Here is an 18,629-nt window from a genome sequence, read left to right on the forward strand (position 1 = left end):
AATATGTGACGAGGTCGGAGTGAGAATGTGTTGATTGATAGGGTAAAATGTACAAACTATGGTAATTGCCAAGATGTGAGAATGTTTATACAGTTTACTTGAAATGTATTTGTAAAGCACCATATCCTACAAAAGCAGCTCAGAGTGCTGTACATAAAAGCAAAATCAAACAGCTAAAATGTGCAAATAAACAGAGACCTCATGCATACACATAAAATGCATAAACATACAGACAAACATGCTGTGCAAATACAGTGTGTTCTTTTAAGAAAATACACATGTAAAAAGGAACATCCTTAGTTTGGTTTTTAAGAGCACAGTGTCTCAGATCAGTGGGAAAACTGTTCCATTCTTTAAGCGCATAAATACTAAATGCCATCTCACCAGACTTCGAAAGTGCTCTAGGCACATGGAGGAGATTTCCATCTTGTGACCGCAGAGATCTGCTGGGGTTATAAAGTGACAGCGTATCTGAGATGTACTGTGAAGTCAGACCAGCGAGAGCTTTGTAAACCGAAAGGAGGACTTTGAATTGTAGTGTGAAAACAACAGGTAACCAATGAAGGTCTTGTGAGAGTTTAGCTAGTTAGCTTGTTTTGGCTTGTTTAAGGTACTTGCAGACCAGCTGTCTCTGGGCTTTAGTGCCCGAAATTGAAATCTTACTTTTCTCGCTGTTCAGCTGAAAGAAGATGGCAGCCATCCAGTCGTTGATTTCTTCTAAGCAGCTGAGCAGGGAGTTTATGGGTTGGAGGTTGTCAGCAGATAGTGAAATAAGAAGCTGCATGTCAGTTGCATAATTACAGTAACTGATGATATGGGGTGTCTGGTCTCAGCCTTAGAGATAGGGTGAGGAGCTCGGAGTAGAACTGCTGCTCCTTCGCATTGAAAGGGGTCAGTGGAGGTTGTTCGGGCATCTGATCAGGATCCTCCTGGCGCCTCCTGCTGGAGGTGTTTCAGGCGCGTCCCACTAGTAGGAGGCCCCAGGGCAGACCCAGAACACGCTGGAGGGATTACATGTCTCATCTGGCCTGGGAATGCCTTGGGGTCCGCCAGGAGGAGCTGGAAAGTGTTGCTGGGGAGAGGGATCTCTGGGGTGCTTTGCTCAGCCTGCTTCCATGACCTGGCCTTGGATAAGCAGTTGAAAATTATGTTTGCTGATAATGTTGCCAGGAGGAAGCATATATATGTTAAATAGAAGAGGACCCAGGATAGAGTCCTGCGGGACCCCACACAGTAATCCTGACTGTTTAAGTGGAAGTCCCCAAGTGTGACAATTAAATTAGAATTGTACAGGTTGGATTCAAACCACTGGAGAACCATGCCAGACAGACCCACCCACCCAGTTTCTTTGCAGTTCCAGCAAGATCCTGTGATCCACTGTGTCAAATGTAGAGCAGAGTCAAATGTAGTTCTAGAATTATTAGGACTGAGATTATTTTTATCGTCACAGTTGATTGTCATGTCATTAACAACTTTTAACAAAGCAGTCCCTGTGCTGTGAGATGTGCGAAAACCACACTGGAATTTATCATAAATACTCTGATGGGATAAGAAACAGGTTAGCCAAACTTATAGCAGTGAGAGATATATACCAACATTGGACTGTGTTCACTTTAAGTTATACCTCCAAATAAAGTGGTTTAGATAATGGGGCAGTCTGTTGTTTACTTGTTTAGGCCCATTTACACCAAAACTACTAAAATATGATCCAAGATATAAGATATAAAACTGCATTTTACCTTTATCTGTCACACTCTGGGGCAACACAACAAGCTGTAAACACAATCTCAGTAGGAAGTTCATGTAAGACTCACGGAGAGAAAGAAATGTGCCTCTTTGTACATCATCAGACACCAAGCAACATAGCATCCACAGCAAGCTGTGTCTCTGTCCAGTATTGACAGTGTGTCTCTTTATTTGTTTGTTCTTCTCCAGCCAGTCATGAACTTTATCAGCTTGCTGTTCTTTGTAACTACATCAACTTCTACTAGAGTAAATGCAGTAAGGCCAAGGCCAGTAGTGTGTTACAAAGCATCGAAGTGTGTCACTTTGAATTTCTCATGTAAGAAGGTGTACTCGGTACTGCAGAGCTGTTGGCAGGCCACCAGTATAACCTAGAAAGAAGGACACTACTGGGGGGAATAAAGCTTCGATGACCAACAAGAGTTAAAGCTACAGCTGTTGGTTTGTGTTAACCTCGCCACATCAACTCAGATCCTGAAGTAAAACTTTATGAAATCATGAAAAGAATTGACCTTATTTGGTAGCCAGAGAAAAGCAGGATATCGTGTCTTAATGTTTATGGAGAAATATATTTTATGAGAATATCGTGAGGTGGATGACTTGAACTCCTGGTCAGTCATCTCAGGAGTTTGAATATTAAGAAATGTTCTTTTTCTTTCTTCTTGAACTTCCCTCAGTGGTTCTAAATGAACCGTGTCAACATCCTCAAAATAAACTCAGCCGTTTCTCTGTTTTGGTTTTTCTGCCACTCAAAGCGGAGAGGTTTATGCAGTGGGAATAAAATACATTGAACTGCAGTCAACCAAAGGCTTACGTCTCTTCTCTCAGACAATAAAAAGCCATTTGACTGCAACACAGCCAATCCCAGCTGAGACTGATCGATGACATCCAGACATGATGGGGACTCTTTTCCCCCAAAAAGGATGCTCTACACATAAACAGACTTTTAAAACTGAATGCCATTATGTTGTTGCTTGCTTAAAAGCCAGAGCACAGTGTTGACTTTAGAGCAGTCAAGCATATTGGCAAACTGGTTAGGTGAGTTTGTATGCCTCTTAAACAGACAGTTCACTCCAAAGTGACCAAAAAAGGGACATAAAATGACCCAAAGATACACAAAATTACCTTAATGAGACACAAAATGCCCAAAAGGAGTAACAGAAAGATCACAGAGACACAAAATGACCAAAAAAGGGACACAGACCGACCCAAAAAATATACAAAATTACCTCAAAGAGACACAGAAGGACAACTAGGTGACACAAAATTATGGCAAACAGATACAAAACCCCAACAAGATGCCTAGACTACAAAGAGACGCAAAACAACAAAAGAAGATGCAAAACTACCACAAAATCTAAGTGTCTTATTCCGATGTAGGAGAGGTGGTGGGACCTTTTGCATACTTTAGCCCAGGGGCCCATTCTCTTATAACCGCCCATGAACTATTTTCTTTCTACCAAACTACAGTCGTATCACCCCGCAGAAGCTTCCGTCTTCCTTCTGTACATCTACTGCTAGCTCTCCTAGCACTTCTGAACATGCTAATGTAACCACTCAACCAGGAGGACGGCACAAATGTTTACATCCCCCACTGTCACGAACACGACCCTCTCATCTGTGAGAAGACCATACTTCCTTCTGCATGGTGATACGGTTGGCAGATGTTGTTGGGTATTGGGACATTGATGTTGAGTTTTTCAAATGATTTTTTGTCACTTTGAGCACCACAAGCTGAGTGCCATCTAGTTCCTTTATACTGGAGAGAAGGCAGACATCTCTACGGCTGATATCTCCAACATTCGGCAACTCACACCAAAACAATCTAGACTGATAAATAGCACTATGGGTAAGAGGGAATATATGTATTTTTGATTATGGGGTGAACTGTCCCTTTAAAACAGACTGAAGGTGTGGAACAAGGAATAGCTAAAATCTACCTACAGATTAACATATTGTGTTTGTATGATCTTGGACAGTTAAATGGGTCAGTCCACCATTTTGATCCAAACTGAAATATCTCAACAACTATCGAATGGATTGTCAGTTTAGTGTGGGTATTTGTGATCCCTTGAGGATGCATTCTAATGACTTTGGAGATCCCCTGATTTTTTGTCTAGCGCCACCACAAGGTTGACATTTGTGGTTTTGAGTACATTTTTTGATGACCATTGGATGAATTGCATTCCTCTGCCCATTGTTATTTTTCATCCAAATGAAAACTAATGACGATGCTTTTCATTTAGTATTGGCAGATTTAGACAATTTCCTGCTGAACAACATTGAAATGTAATATTTATTTTTTTCTGTGTTGCTACGATTTGATTTTGTTGTGACATGGAAAATTAATGATCCAATAGAAAACAATTAATTTCAGTTATTTACTTAAAAACCTAAATGATAGCACTTTTATCAAATACTTTTGATTTCATTCATTTTTAAATCCTCCAAAGTTGATGAAAAATTGATTTAATTCCACATGAGTCTGCTTTAGACCATAATAGCATGTTTAAGCATGTAAACACCGTATTCCCCTTTCAAGAAAACCCAAATATGCTAGCTAGAGTACTCTGACAAATGATGTTTACAGGGAATATGAATAATCCAATTTTTATCTGTGCTCATGTAAACATCATTTGCCGAATATGATCATAACCACAATAAGCCTCATAAACGGGTTATTCATGTCCATGTAATAGCACTCATTGTAAAAAAGCTGTAAACAGTAATGTCCTTGGAGTCACTAGGGGTGTCTGAATATACCTGTATTGACAATAACCGTGATATTTAAAAATGCAGTATTGATACTGTATTAATAATACACATATGATAATATTGTGTAAAGAATCCAGTGCCTCTTAAATGATTTCCATTTCTCTCCGTTCTCACTTTATCTGCCTTTCCAAACACCATCTGCTTGCCTTTTCACCATCCATTAGGTGTAACGACTCTTTTTGTACAATTTGGTTCCATTAAAGTTGCAGACTGTAACTTTGCCAAAAAAGAGACAAAACAAATAATAAACTAGGTTAAACAGAATTTGACAGTTAGTATTAGTATGCATAGTGATAAGATTATTATTGTGAACTGTTTTGGATATGATATTCATGTGGTGAAAATCTGATATCATGCCAGCCCCAGGAGTCAGTAAGCAATTTTTGTTAATTAAGAAATTACATTTTTAAAACTGTTTAGATCCCAATGTCAAACTTTCATGGCTACAAACATCTGAACCGTTTTTCAGAAATAGTTTTTCTTGGGCACCATGTCACATCCACTTAAACTCCAGAATGGACATCACAGTTTGCTTTATAGGGTGCTTTCCACGTCTGTCCTTGTCTGTTTGTGTTTTCTGAGCTGCAGATTGACTCTCACCATGGTTTTTTTTTTCGCTCCCCTCCTTCTGTGAGCCTGGGACCTGACCTGGCTCACAAATCAATACATGCCTCTGTCAGTTAGGGGATTCATCTGTGGACTGGCCTGCTGTGCGCGCATGTGTGGATGTGTGACCGCGTTTTCTTTATGTGAGAGCGAAGGAGACACAAAGAGGGAGAGAGAGCCTGTGCAATTTAAAATTGAGTAGAACAATGGTGAGCCAAGGTTTCATTATCCTCCAGGCTACTGTACCCACACAGTCGACAGCTTGTTCATAGAACGCATTTTACAACAGCCGTAAAAGCAGCACAGAGGAATGTGTGATATTTTTTATTTTTTATTTTTTTTAACAGCAGTGCACTGCTTGGCGAGACGAATGGTTCACTGATCCCTCACTGCTTATATATGAATTTTTCAACATATCACAGGAATTTTGACATTCAAGCAAAGTAAAATCCAATTTTACTTATAATGCATTAATGTGTGCGTGGGTGAGCATTTTTCCACACAAATCAACTCCTAAATGACGCTTCATTCAGTCGACCCTGTGGAGACAGGGAAGAAGGAAAACGTGACATGCGACATTGCATCGTTTACAGGTACAACCCCTCCCCTGTGAGACGCTCCAAAACCTCTCACCTACAGCCTCAGCATTTCCCTAGACGCAGCCAAATGGTGGTGCATTTCTGAGGCCACAGGGCTATTTTTTCTTTTAAAAGCTGAGGTGTCAAAACAGGTATGTCATGGTTGGATACCCTTTTTAATCTGTCTCTCTCTCTCCCCGAGAGGCTTCCAGGCTGCTGACAGTCTTCCTCTTTTTTCGGCAGGCTCGTTCCTGCTTTCTCCTCCTTTTCTAACTCATAAGAAGGGAACAAAATAGTCTGACCCAACAGCACCTCCAACCACAATCATCTATTTGTTCTTATTGTCTCTATTTAACGACAAAACAGGTTGTGTTGTTGTGTGAGGATGTGTGTGTTTACACAATGCTTGTGCATGCTCCAAAGAAGATTTCATGATTAGAATAAATGCACAAACTGTTGTCTATAGAGGAGAGCTGGCAGGGAGATGTGGATGATGAATACAGCTGCAACCAGGCATGTGTGACATGTATGTGTGCGCTTCCCTATTGATTAATAAAATATGAGGGACACGCGTGCATCTAACTTTAAATTGGGTTCACTTTTCTTCGCCCAGCGTGTGTGTGTGTGTGTGTGTGTGTGTGTGTGTGTGTGTGTGTGTGTATTTGCTTTCAGAGCACACACTCTCTCTTTATCTTATCGGAAGCTTTGGTTGCATAAACAAAGCTGTCAGAGGGAGGTGAAGCATATGCAATATATTGCCACACTTTGTCCTGTTGTGATGGTATCTGTTTTATTTATTTATTTTTTAGTGCATATGCACCAATGGACACAGCCTCACCCTCCGCTCATTACTGTTGTTGGTATCACATACCTCATACCACATCCTAGACTGTGATAGTCCCCCCAACAACAAAAAAAAAAAATCCCCTAGAATTTAGTATATGGAAACTAGTTCATTTTTTGTGTGTTTATTTTATTTATTTATTTATTTTTTTCATTTAAAAACACAGCAGCATCATCGTGTCAAAACCTAGTAATCAAATGGTTAAAATTGAACAGGAAAATAAATGAATATTTATTAGTTATGATCAAGTCTGATGGTTAAAAATGTAACTCGGTAAAATTGGAAAATAATATTAATATATAGTATTATTATCGCAGTTTTAGGAAGGGGACATTTTTGTCCTCTTAGGTAACAAGTGGGATTTTTTTTTTTTTTAAATGTAACACTGCTCAAAAAATAAAAATGTTTCTGATGATTGTCATATTCCAGACTGTCAAAAATACAGTAGAATAAAATCAAAATTCCCCCCCTAGTGTTGAGTGTACAACAAAAAATAATTATTAATTATTTTTCCATTAATAAAACAGGAGTAGCATTATGTAAACAAACTCACATTTAAAGGAATACAATTCTGTAAAGTAATTAATTTTGGTAGTTATGATTAGGACTGACGTTGGTCAAAAGATTTAACTTGGTGAAAATGAAAAATAATATTAATGTATAATATTTTTGTTGCAGTTTTGTGACAGATTTTTTTTAATCTGACCCAGCAAAATAAAAATAATTGACATATCCCAGACTGTGAAATTATAAAATAAAATCTTCCCCTAGCACGTACTGTAAATAATTTAATTTTGTGTTTTTTCATATATAAAAAAAAAAAAACAGTGGCATGATGCAAAACAAGTGGCATTTAAGGGGTTAAAATTCTGAATATAAAGTGATATTTGAAAATTATAATGTGGAGTGAAGTTGGTTAAAAGATTAAACTCAGTAAAAGTGGAAAATAATATTGTTATATGATTTTTTTTTGGCAGTTTTTTGAGGCGGACATCAGAGGTGCTGTTTATAAGTGAGCCACAGGGTTAAACTGTCTCTATCTGAAATAATGGAACATTGTCGTCTCTCCTTTTTCTCACAGAGTCATCGATCCTGTCGTACGATGGCAGCATGTACATGAAAGTCGTGATACCCAACGTGATGCACACCGAGGCCGAGGACGTCTCGCTCCGATTCATGTCCCAGCGGGCGTTCGGCCTGCTCATGGCCGCCACATCCCGCGAGTCGGCGGACACGCTGAGGCTGGAGCTGGACAGCGGGCGGGTCAAACTGACGGTCAACCTAGGTATTGTATAAACCGTCCCTGCTGGTTCACCTCGCCTCCAGTTCAAGAGGAGGCCTTACTGTCTTTGTGTTTTCTCTTTTTATTTTGTATGTTTTCTCTTTGATCCAGACTTTATATCAGACCTAACAAACTAAACCAGTTCTTGTAGTTTGTCTTTGTAGTTGCATGTTTTGTTTTTGACTTGCCTGGACTGTAAGTTTTTCTGCCTTGACGCTTAGATGTCCTCGTAGATTTTTATATCCATCAATCTAACACGTAACAAAGTAATCCATGCTCCGCAGCACATCTTCTGAACACATCATGCTCATTATTTTGTACAAGTAGATTTCTCCACAGGCACAGCATTTCACTTGTTTGAATTCCTTTAATAGATGGCACTGTCCTCACACATGCATTAATTCAGACAGCAACATTTTAGATAATATTCTGCCATCTATTCACAACTGCAGGTAAGCGTTTGTACATTTTAGTGCTGCACTGATAGTTGCATTCTTATCATGTGGGTCTGTTCCCTGTGGTCTTTCTTTTATTTTTTTTTCCTCTCATGATAGCAGGTCCATGTTTCTCTCTGTCCATTAGTAACCCTTGGTCTAGCTGGCATCTCCCATGCCTTGTTCAAAGATGGCACTCACCCCTTCAAAGGCCCCGAGCCTGCGGCCCGTCTGGCAAACAGCCCGATGCCACAGCACCCAGCGCGCCTGCAGATGGTGGCACGAGTGCTACATTTAAGTAGAGTGCAGGCCTTTATAGCACCGAGCCTAGAATAGACACTCTCGACATAAAGCATACATGTTCATACAAAATATGTGAATATAGCTGATTTACTTTAAAATGTACTCGGCTATCACAGCTGCTAAAAACATGGAACACCTGTAGTCCATATTTCATGTTTTTAATGTGCAGTGTTTTTTACCAAGCATATTTAGAGAGAGAGTTTACCTTTAAATAAAAATGAATTTTAATTAATTATGAATTATAAAAATGAATTTTAACTTCTACCAAAATGAATTTAAAGCACAGAACTATTTAATTTCTCCTAACTTACACAGGGCCCTCTGAGAGGGGGTCTTTGGCCTCTGTACGGTGTTGGTGCTGCGTGGCTCGAGGCTGTTTGTTCCCACTTTTCTGTTGCGGTTGACGGCACATGACCAGCCTGGTCACATGGATTTCAACCTGCACCTGCTAAACACAGGTTCAGTACCCTCCTATAGACGGAGATGTTAGTAGGAGGCATGTGCAGCCTCAGTTTTGACAGCAAATGACATAAATTGCCTGATTTTTCATGATGTAGTGGGCTACCAGTAAAATACTTTAGCTCTAGTTGCTGGGTTGCAAAATCGATGTGGCCATTGAGTTGCAAGCGACCATTTTGAAATTTAATAATTCAACATGTAGCCAACCTCTTTGAAACTCATTTACTAACATTAACATGATCAGTGCAGTAATACTGAGTAGTATTTGTATGATATTATTATTGGCTACAGCATTAAAAGTATTTAAAAGAATTGGATTGGGATTAAATTGAATTTCCAGTATCAGTCCAGTAATATCGACCGTCAGTAGCCAACCCGGCTAAAATGGCCGCTGGGGTCATGTGACCGTCCCCGGAAGGTGGCTTTTCTTGCTCTTGGATGTCTGCAGCTGTAACCTTGAAGGATGCGATTTCATCTGTCACTTATTCTCCCCTCCCCATCTAGACTGTGTCAGGATAAACTGTAACACCAGTAAGTCAACATTCTTCTTCTGCAGCCTTCTTCCTACAATCAATGTTTGATTATAGCCTGTGTGCTAGATGTAAGGGCAGGAATGTGTGAATGCAGGGGACTGATAAGCGGATTTCTCAGATAAGAGGGGGAGAAAAAAAGTAATAGCCGGAGATTAAAGTTATGCAAATCTGACTTAATGTACTCGATATATTTTAAATGGCCCACTTTTCAAATTGATTCAGGCAACCAGTTCTTAATCTTTCCCTGTATGCCTGTACGCTGCTCGCTGAGCATTTACACTCTCAGACTCTGTGAGCTAAACTGTTTTCCCAGTTACACTGTAATATATTGCTAAGTGTCTCACTTGCTTTGTTTTCTTGCCCTCCTTATTTTAACACATACAGCAGTGTACAGGCCTGTAATGTGATATATAGATGGTGTTAGCAGACATGCTGTTACTCATGAAAGGGACTCTTATTTTTCATTATTTTCAAAAGCCTCGTAGAGAACGAAACAGAGAACAAAGACTCAGAAGGGGGTTTAGGAGTGTGTGTGAGAACAGATTGTAGACCTTTTTTTATATTGATTAGCTTCATTATTGTCTTTAAAGGGGACCTATTATGCTTTTCTGTATTTTGTGTCTTATGTATAGTGTTACAGTGTCGGATATTTTTATTAAACGTGGTCAAACTTCAAATTATGTAAACGTATATAAAAATACTCCCTGTGAGCAAAAACCCTCAGGCTCCAGTCTGTTCTGAATACTCTGTTTCCAGCAGTTTTATGCCTCAACACCGGAGACAGCCATGACGGGAGGCATCATGTTTTTTAGGTTGTCTGTCCATCATCCGTCCATCCATCTGTTGTGAATGAGTATCTCAAGAACACCTTGAAGGGATTTCTTTGAATCTGGCAGGGATGTCCACTTGGACTTAAGAATGAATGGAATAGATTTTGGTGGTCAAAGGTCAAGGCTACGGTGACCTTGTCTGTCTTGTTCTTGTGAATGCGATGTCTCAAGAATATCTTGAGGATTTTTTTTTTTTCGACTTTGGCACAAATGTCCACTTGGACTCAGTGGTGAACTAACTAGATTTTGGTGGTCAACGGTCAAGGTTATAGTGACCGCGTCCGTCTCATTCTTGTGAACGGAATATCTGAAGAATATCTTGAGGAAATTTTTCGACTTTGGCACAAATGTCCACTTGGACTCAACAATGATCTGAATACATTTTGGTGGTCAAAGGTAAAGGTTATGGTGACCTTGTCTGTCTTGTTCTTGTGAATGCGATGTCTCAAGAATATCTTGAGGATTTTTTTTTTTTTCGACTTTGGCACAAATGTCCACTTGGACTCAGTGGTGAACTAACTAGATTTTGGTGGTCAACGGTCAAGGTTATAGTGACCGCGTCCGTCTCATTCTTGTGAACGGAATATCTCAAGAATATCTTGAGGAAATTTTTCGACTTTGGCACAAATGTCCACTTGGACTCAACAATGATCTGAATACATTTTGGTGGTCAAAGGTAAAGGTTATGGTGACCTCGTCTCATTCTTGTGAATGCAATTTCTCAAGAATATCTTGAGGAAAATCTTTGAATTTGGCACAAACGTCCATGTGGACTCAATAATGAAATAATTCGATTTTGTTGGTCAAACATTAAAGGTCAAGTCACTGTGACCTTGCATCTGTCTCATGCTTGTGAACATGATACCTCAAGAAGTCCTCAAGGGAATTTCCTCAAAGTTGGCACAAATGTTAACTTTGACTCAGCAATGAACGGAATAGATTTTGATGGTCAGGAGTCAAGGTCATGGTGACCTCCTCTGTCTCATTCTTGTGAACGTGATATCTTAAGAATATTTTGCGGAAAATTTGCGAATTTGGCACAGACATCCACGCGGACTCAAAAATTAATTGATTAGATTTTGTTGGTCAAACGTCAAAGATAAAGTCACTGTGACCTTGCATTGGTCTCGTGAATGTGATACCTCAAGAAGTGCTTGAGGGAATTTCCCCAAATTTGGCACAACTGTCCACGTGGACTCTATGATGAACTGATAAGAATTTGGTGGTCAAAAGTCAAGGTCACTGTAACCTCACAAAACATGTTTTTGGCCACAACTCAAGAATTGATTTGCTAATTATGACAAAATTTCCCACAAAAGTCTCATGGGACAAAACGATGAAGTGATGTTATACCATGGTCTGGGTGAATACTCAATTCTGATTGGCTGCAGGGTGTCCGTTAAAAGGTGTTATAGGACAGCTAAAAAGACGTTCCGGCAACGGATTACAATGGGCATCATGAGTGATTTTATTGTTTCATTTAATTTATTTGGTGAATTTGATAATTTTGATGACTGGGATGTAGAAGAAGAGAGGATAGAGGATGAAAAGAAAAGGGAGAAACGGGACAAGGAGGTGATACCGTAAGAATTAAATAATTTAGAAGATGAGAAGGATGAGCCCAACACCAAGAAGACAACGAAATGGGCAGTTCAAATGCCACTATGATGGACATACCCATATCACTTTCAAATTTCACTATTAATGGTAATGTAGCATTTAATTTTAAATAGGATGTGTTTTTTATGATTTAATCTTGACTAGGCCAACTATATGCTTATGAATTATTTGTTGCAATTAAAAATGATTTTGACTAGGCTACAATTTGGATGTTGATTATTTGAAACAAATTTTCTTGGGCCTATAAAGGAAAGTCAATGAATCATGAAAGTAATATGTCAAGGTTTTTTTTTTGTTTTGTTTTTTGCACATCATCCTCTGACCACCAGAGACTGTAACACACAAGCGGTAAGAAGTGCACTGGCTTTCTGAAATAATCATCATCTGAATAATATCACGTAACGTTTAGCCATCATCTCACTTCCCTTCACTGATCAGAGTCGCTCTCTAAGCTGCGGCCACAGTGGGTTTCCATGGAAACGCCTGTTAACTACAGAGATTAAATAGTCCGCTCAGCTGTGGCTTGTGAAAAACTCTTGATGTAAAACACATTTAAGCATAAATAATTGATTTAATATTTGTTTTTTTGGTAAGTGACCATGGTATAAGCGGGTTAATGCCCTTCGAGGTGTCTATTATCAGGAATTAATGGCCTCCGCTTCACGTTGGACGGTTCACGCCTCCGCGTCGTCCATTAATTCCTGATAATGGACACCTCGTCGGGCATTAACCCTTACATATTTTATATACAAAAGGTCAACGGTCAACTTCACAGTGATATCATAATGTTCTGCAAAAGCATGGCCCTCTGGCCATTATTCAGTGTTGGGAACAGAAGGGGAGACATTTGGTCAGATACTGAATTGGTGACACTAATCTGGTGTGCACCTTGAAACTGTGCTGATTGTATAGATCTGCTGTGCTGCCGTGGGCAAGATGTGTGTGAAGCATCCATGTTGTCACAGACATGGGTGTAAACTGTAATTGCAACTTGACTGCAGAGGCGTACAGTCACAAGGCCTTAATACTTGTTTCTACACTGGCTACACTATGACATCATCTGCTCCAGGCAGCTGACTGCAGGTGTTTGCATTACATAGCCTACACTGCTAAATGAAGCTACATGCTAACGTCTGGGAAACATATGAATCTAGTAGCAGAAGTTATTAATTTCTCCCTTATTTCCGGTCATATTCCTGCTGGAACATGTCAGGTTGTTTAGAGGCTGTCATTGGTGGTTTTTCACGGTCAAAAGTGGCAACTATTCTCCGTTACATTCATTCCCTGGCTGCGGTGACGGTGCAGAGACACTGAGATATGGGAGACCTGGAAACACTGACCAATCAAAGCAGACTGGTCTTTCTCGGGGGGGGGGGGGGGACAGGCGCTAAAATGGAGCATCTCAGAAAGAGGGTAAAAACAGATGATCTAGCACAGAAAGTATGAGGAAAATAAAATGTTTTCCGAGCATTAAAGCATGTAAACAAGTTCGGACAGAAACTTTAAATGCAAGTATGAACCTGAAAATGAGCATAATAGGTCCTCTTTAAGTACGAATCTAGTGCACATGCATGCGTATTTACTATATGTGCTGCAATTCCAAACTTAAAAGAAGATGATTTTTGTAATTTAGGATTTAATTCATTAGGTCTTCCACAGTGTGTCCAATAAATTACTGTGAAATCAGTCATTTAAATTTCATTTTTCAGTAGATAGTACAGTGCAAGTTAAGTTGAGTTTGCTTTTGAATTCAGTCAGACACAATATTATAAACAACTGATCAAAGCAGAACACAGGGGTCTGGAACAAGCCACAATGTGCCAACAGCAAGTGTGTATTAAATAATTCAATCATTTCAATCCTTGGTCAATAACTTTCCTAAATTCAAGAATGAGATTTCGTTCAAATAGATGCTTTACATTTGTCTTTAGAGCTGGGTCAACAATTGGCCAACAGAAGTTTAGTCTAAAAACCTAAATCTAGTTTACAAATCACGTTGACTGCTGCTGAACACACCTTATTAGGATTTAAACCCTGTGTTCAGTATTATTCAGCAGATTCAGGATTCTGGAGTCAGTGTGGCTGCGCTGCCCTCTAGTGGTTCACTGTCAGAATAACTTACACTATGTCTACAGGCCTATTTTTATGACAGCCATAATGAAACTGCAGTAAAATTTGTGATCTGCCTTCTGTTTAAACGGGGTAGTTCAGTCAAAGTGTAACTTGGAAAGATTTCTCAAAACCAGAAACCCATGAGAGTCAAGTTGAGTCACAGCTTCTGAGTCCTTGTATGAGTAACAGCAAATGTTTCGTTTCATTTTTCCTGTCAGTTGTTATTTCTTGTATTGTTTTTCTTTGTTGTCAAATCAAAACCAAATTTAATCTGACAACACAAATTGTTTCATCTATTTATTTGGAATTTGAATTTTTTTTTTTTTTTTATTCCCCAGTCTGTTGCATTTGTTGAGAGAACAGAGATTTGGTTTGTGCTTGTGCTTCCCCCCGCCCCTTGACTAACTAACCCTCCTCTTCAGGCAAGGGCCCTGAGGTTCTTTATGCCGGACAAAAGCTCAACGACAATGAATGGCACTCAGTACGAGTGGTCCGCCGCGGTAAAAACTTCAAACTCACTGTGGATGACGACATGGCTGAAGGTATCACTCTCATGAAACAGCTTCCTTACTATTTTATAATATCCATGATATGCATGATCTTATAATGTTTCCCTTTTTCTTTCTTTATTTTGGGGGGTGAAGACAGTTGCAGTTTTTCTCTATGATATATTTTATGTCACGGATGCCATTTTAGGATTCAGCCATGTTAGATTTTATAAGGGACATACACAGGCTGATATATTTTATCTGCAGGAAAATAAACTTTACCATAAAAATCAAATAATTATCAAGTGTGTGTGATAATAAATAATATAGTAATGATAGCAACAACAATTTAGTAGTATTTATATGTCAATTTTATTTGAGTGTCAGCATTGTTAGGATTATTGCATCAGCATGACACAAAGTAGAACCAGACTGTTGCTGGGGGAAGGTTAGGTTGCAGTATCCCTCCTCTTCCACCCCTTCATCCCTTGGCTTCTTCTCCTCTCTCTTTCCTCCTCCGTCTCAGGTCAGATGGCGGGCGACCACACCCGTCTGGAGTTCAACAACGTGGAGACGGGCATCTTGACTGAGAGACGTTTTGTCTCGTCTGCTCCCTCCTCCTTCATCGGGCATCTTCAGGTATGAAGTGCAACAAGTCATCATTATTTATCATCTTAGCCAAAGAACAGGTCATCTTATCCGACCGCAGGTGTCTTGTATAAGTATTTGTGAGAATGTATTGTATTTTTTAAAGTCCCCCTTCACTCAACAATGTCTTTTTATTTTATTTATGTCCACTAAAATGTAAGAACTTGACTTTACTGATTTCTATCTGAGTAAAGTTTGTCACTAGAGAGGTGTTTTCACATTGCTGCAGTGAGGGAGGAGATGTCTGCACACTGCCGTAAAAGAGATTCAAGCGTACACCAGGCTGGCTAGATTAGGCGCATCACAAATACAAAGCAAACACCGGGCCAGCAAAGAACCCTGAAACCTCCAGCACAGAGAGCAGAGTAAGCATTAGCCCACAAGCAGGCCTGCCATTAGGAATATGGACAGTGGGACGAAATTTTCCAAATTGGGTCCCTCATCCACACCCACTTAAGCACCACCATCACCACCCACCCTTAGCTCTCACACACGGGTAATTTCAAATAAACGCTTGGCCATTAGCCTTGTAGCGACAGAGATGGAGTCTCTACACACCCATCCATGACATGCTCTCTCGCTTTAACTCTGAGCCCCCTACAGTGGGTTTTATTACTGTTCATGCTTCTTCACATTTTTCATTTCCTTGTTCTCTCTTTACCCTGGCTTTTCATCCTTAAGCCACAGAGGCATTTGACTTAATCGCTGCAGGTTTGCTTTACGTCTTCACATTGGCAGCACATGTGTGTTTTGCACATCTGATCCCTGCTGTTAATGTGAAAGTGCTGCAGCAGAAAGTAAATTGTTGTACTTGATCCCATTTAAGGGTCAATCGTAGACCTGTGCATGCTGGGATCATCTGGACCCTTTGACCCTCCCCCCTGATGGTGGGGCTGCCTACAAGCTAACAAACAACATAAATAAAAGATGTTGACCACACTTGTCATTCTGATACATCTGCTAGTCGCAGACATTTGTGCACAACAGTTCTCCTCATCTAAGTCTAAGTCTGACTGAGCATCACATGTTTGCTTTTTCGCTGGTTCACCAAGGGCTAGTGCTGCATAGCCAGACCTGTCTCCACACTTCGTTTTAGCGCTTTGCAATACTGTAGAAAGCAGAAAGCGAAACCAAAGCACCTGTGGTTGGAGGGGCAGAGGCCAGATCCAGAATTTCCCAGTAAAAGAGAGGGTTTTTTTGCAGTGCAGTATGTGCACAGGTTATTACAAAGATGATACAAGGTTGTAGGTTGGTCATTTGGTAGTCCGTCTTACAGGATGTAGACTTTGGATATAAAGCCTGTCATCGGCGGCCTGACTCAGACAGTAACACATCTCTGTCGCTATGTGAAACTAGTCTCACAAAGCCAGATCAGTCTCTACAGTTCATTTTATTGCTGTGCATGAAACAACAACAACAAACCCTGGACTGGCAGCCTGCACATTGAATCGCTTTTTTCATTTAATGGGATTTAGTCGTTTAGTGCCAGCTCTCGCCTTCCCACCAAAACAAGTGCTCAGTTAGGTTAAAGTGTGCTTCACAGTTTCTTTACAGCACATCTCTGTTCACCTCTCCCCACAGAGCCTCAAGTTCAACGGTATGCAGTACATCGACATGTGCAAGAACGGGGACATCGACTTCTGCGAGCTGAACGCCCGCTTCGGCATGCGCTTCATCATCGCCGACCCTGTGACCTTCAAGACCAAGGGCAGCTACCTGGGCTTGGCCACTCTGCAGGCTTACACCACAATGCACCTCTTCTTTCAGTTCAAAACCACCTCGCCTGACGGTTTCATCATCTTCAACAGCGGAGATGGGAACGACTTTATTGCCGTGGAGCTGGTCAAAGGGTGAGCGGGACGGCGATGATGCCAACACATTGATGTTTTATTCCATGGCTGTGGTCCAGAGATGATTATTACAAAAGCAGTGCTGATGTGGGTGTAGCTGGTTCCTTGAAGCATAATGAATTTAACATTGCTGACCCCAACAATCAATCCCAAATCTCTGCTGCACCTTTTGTAAGCTTGTGAAAGCACAAACATCATTGTATTGCAGCGCAGCTTGTTTTTCTTTATCAGTTTAACTCTCATTAGTGTCAGGGCAACGTGAGAGCTTTTCCATTAAGGTTAATCAGTCTGGGGAGATAAAAGCAGACGCACTGCAACCACACAGAAATCTGCACTAACAAACCCTGATGTGTTCATGTGCTGCCAGGTTTATCCACTATGTGTTCGACCTGGGGAACGGGCCGAGTCTGTTGAAGGGGAACAGTGACAACCCGCTGAACGATAACCAGTGGCATAATGTGGTCATCACGAGGGACGCGTCCAACACGCACACGCTGAAGGTGGACTCAAAATCAGTCACACAGAATGTCAACGGAGCCAAGAACCTCGACCTCAAAGGTAACACATCATTGATTTCAGAATGTCGTACAACCCCAACAGCATCTCCACATCAGAGTCCTGCTCCCGAACCGGAAGCGAGACATGTAATATCCCCGATCCCCGACCCGACTCCATATCTATGGTGTTATATTTGTGCCTTATTCCCGAGCGAGCAGCGGGAGAACTAGAGTGCAAAAAAAGGAAAACATTTGCAAGCATATTAATTTAAAAAAATTAAAATCAAGAAAAAAAATATTTATTTGCAAACGAAAATCAAAAGGATTTTCTTGTTTGTTGTTATTCATATTAGTGTGCAATAATAATAGCCCGTCTCACTCAGTTTGACTCATGTGCCCTCACACTCAGTCAGCCTGCCACAGCGTCACAATATGTCACAAAATCAACTAATAATGTGTGCAGTGGTCTGCCAGTTGACCAAACAAAAGTTTATGAGAGGGCTGTTGTGGGAAATTATCTGTAAGCACTCTAACTCACACATAAAATAATGACCAAAACAGCAGTGGGTTGGAGATTAAAATTATTAGTGTACAATAAGAGAGTTAAACCTGATACCGAACCCAGAAATCAGATGGTAAAAGGCGTGTCTCTAACCAGAGAGACAGAAGAGCGAGATCTGATTGTCCACTAAACACAGGCTGCTTGTCACCTGATCAGCATTTAACTTCTCAATATAGAATCAAACACGAAACATGCTTTGACAGCAGAGCTTATTATTAAATCTGACTTGTTTTCCAGTCTTTAGCATCAATTGTTTATCTTCATTGTGATGTGTTTTCACAGTTTTAATCCTTTTAAACCTGAAAAAAAAATTGCTTGATTTCTTTCAAAAACACGTGAAGAATTTAACAAGAAAATACCCCCAAAAAATTAATCAAAAGTAACAAGAAAATTACCTAAAATTTAGCATTTTCCCAGATCATTCCTGTGTTCTTGTTTGTTTTTGCACATTTTTTCTCATAATTC

At 40.2% G+C, this 18,629-nt stretch overlaps 1 protein-coding gene across 14 annotated transcripts in view; it reads left to right on the forward strand.

The window, feature by feature from the left end:
• Positions 1-18,629, forward strand: part of LOC125897056 (neurexin-3b) — a 566,367-nt gene that overhangs the window by 298,476 nt on the left and 249,262 nt on the right. For all 14 annotated transcript variants that reach the window (XR_007450378.1, XR_007450379.1, XM_049590088.1 and 11 more), the window contains 6 exons: positions 7,628-7,831; positions 9,529-9,555; positions 14,542-14,661; positions 15,134-15,246; positions 16,837-17,105; positions 17,473-17,663. Coding sequence is in view for 12 of the 14 variants with exons in the window: in XM_049590088.1 (XP_049446045.1) it covers positions 7,628-7,831; positions 9,529-9,555; positions 14,542-14,661; positions 15,134-15,246; positions 16,837-17,105; positions 17,473-17,663 (924 nt within the window). In the remaining 2 variants the exon portion in view is untranslated. The remainder of the gene's footprint in view (positions 1-7,627; positions 7,832-9,528; positions 9,556-14,541; positions 14,662-15,133; positions 15,247-16,836; positions 17,106-17,472; positions 17,664-18,629) is intronic.

Source organism: Epinephelus fuscoguttatus, linkage group LG11 (genome assembly GCF_011397635.1).
Source record: "Epinephelus fuscoguttatus linkage group LG11, E.fuscoguttatus.final_Chr_v1".
In the NCBI taxonomy this organism is placed as follows: domain Eukaryota; kingdom Metazoa; phylum Chordata; class Actinopteri; order Perciformes; family Serranidae; genus Epinephelus; species Epinephelus fuscoguttatus.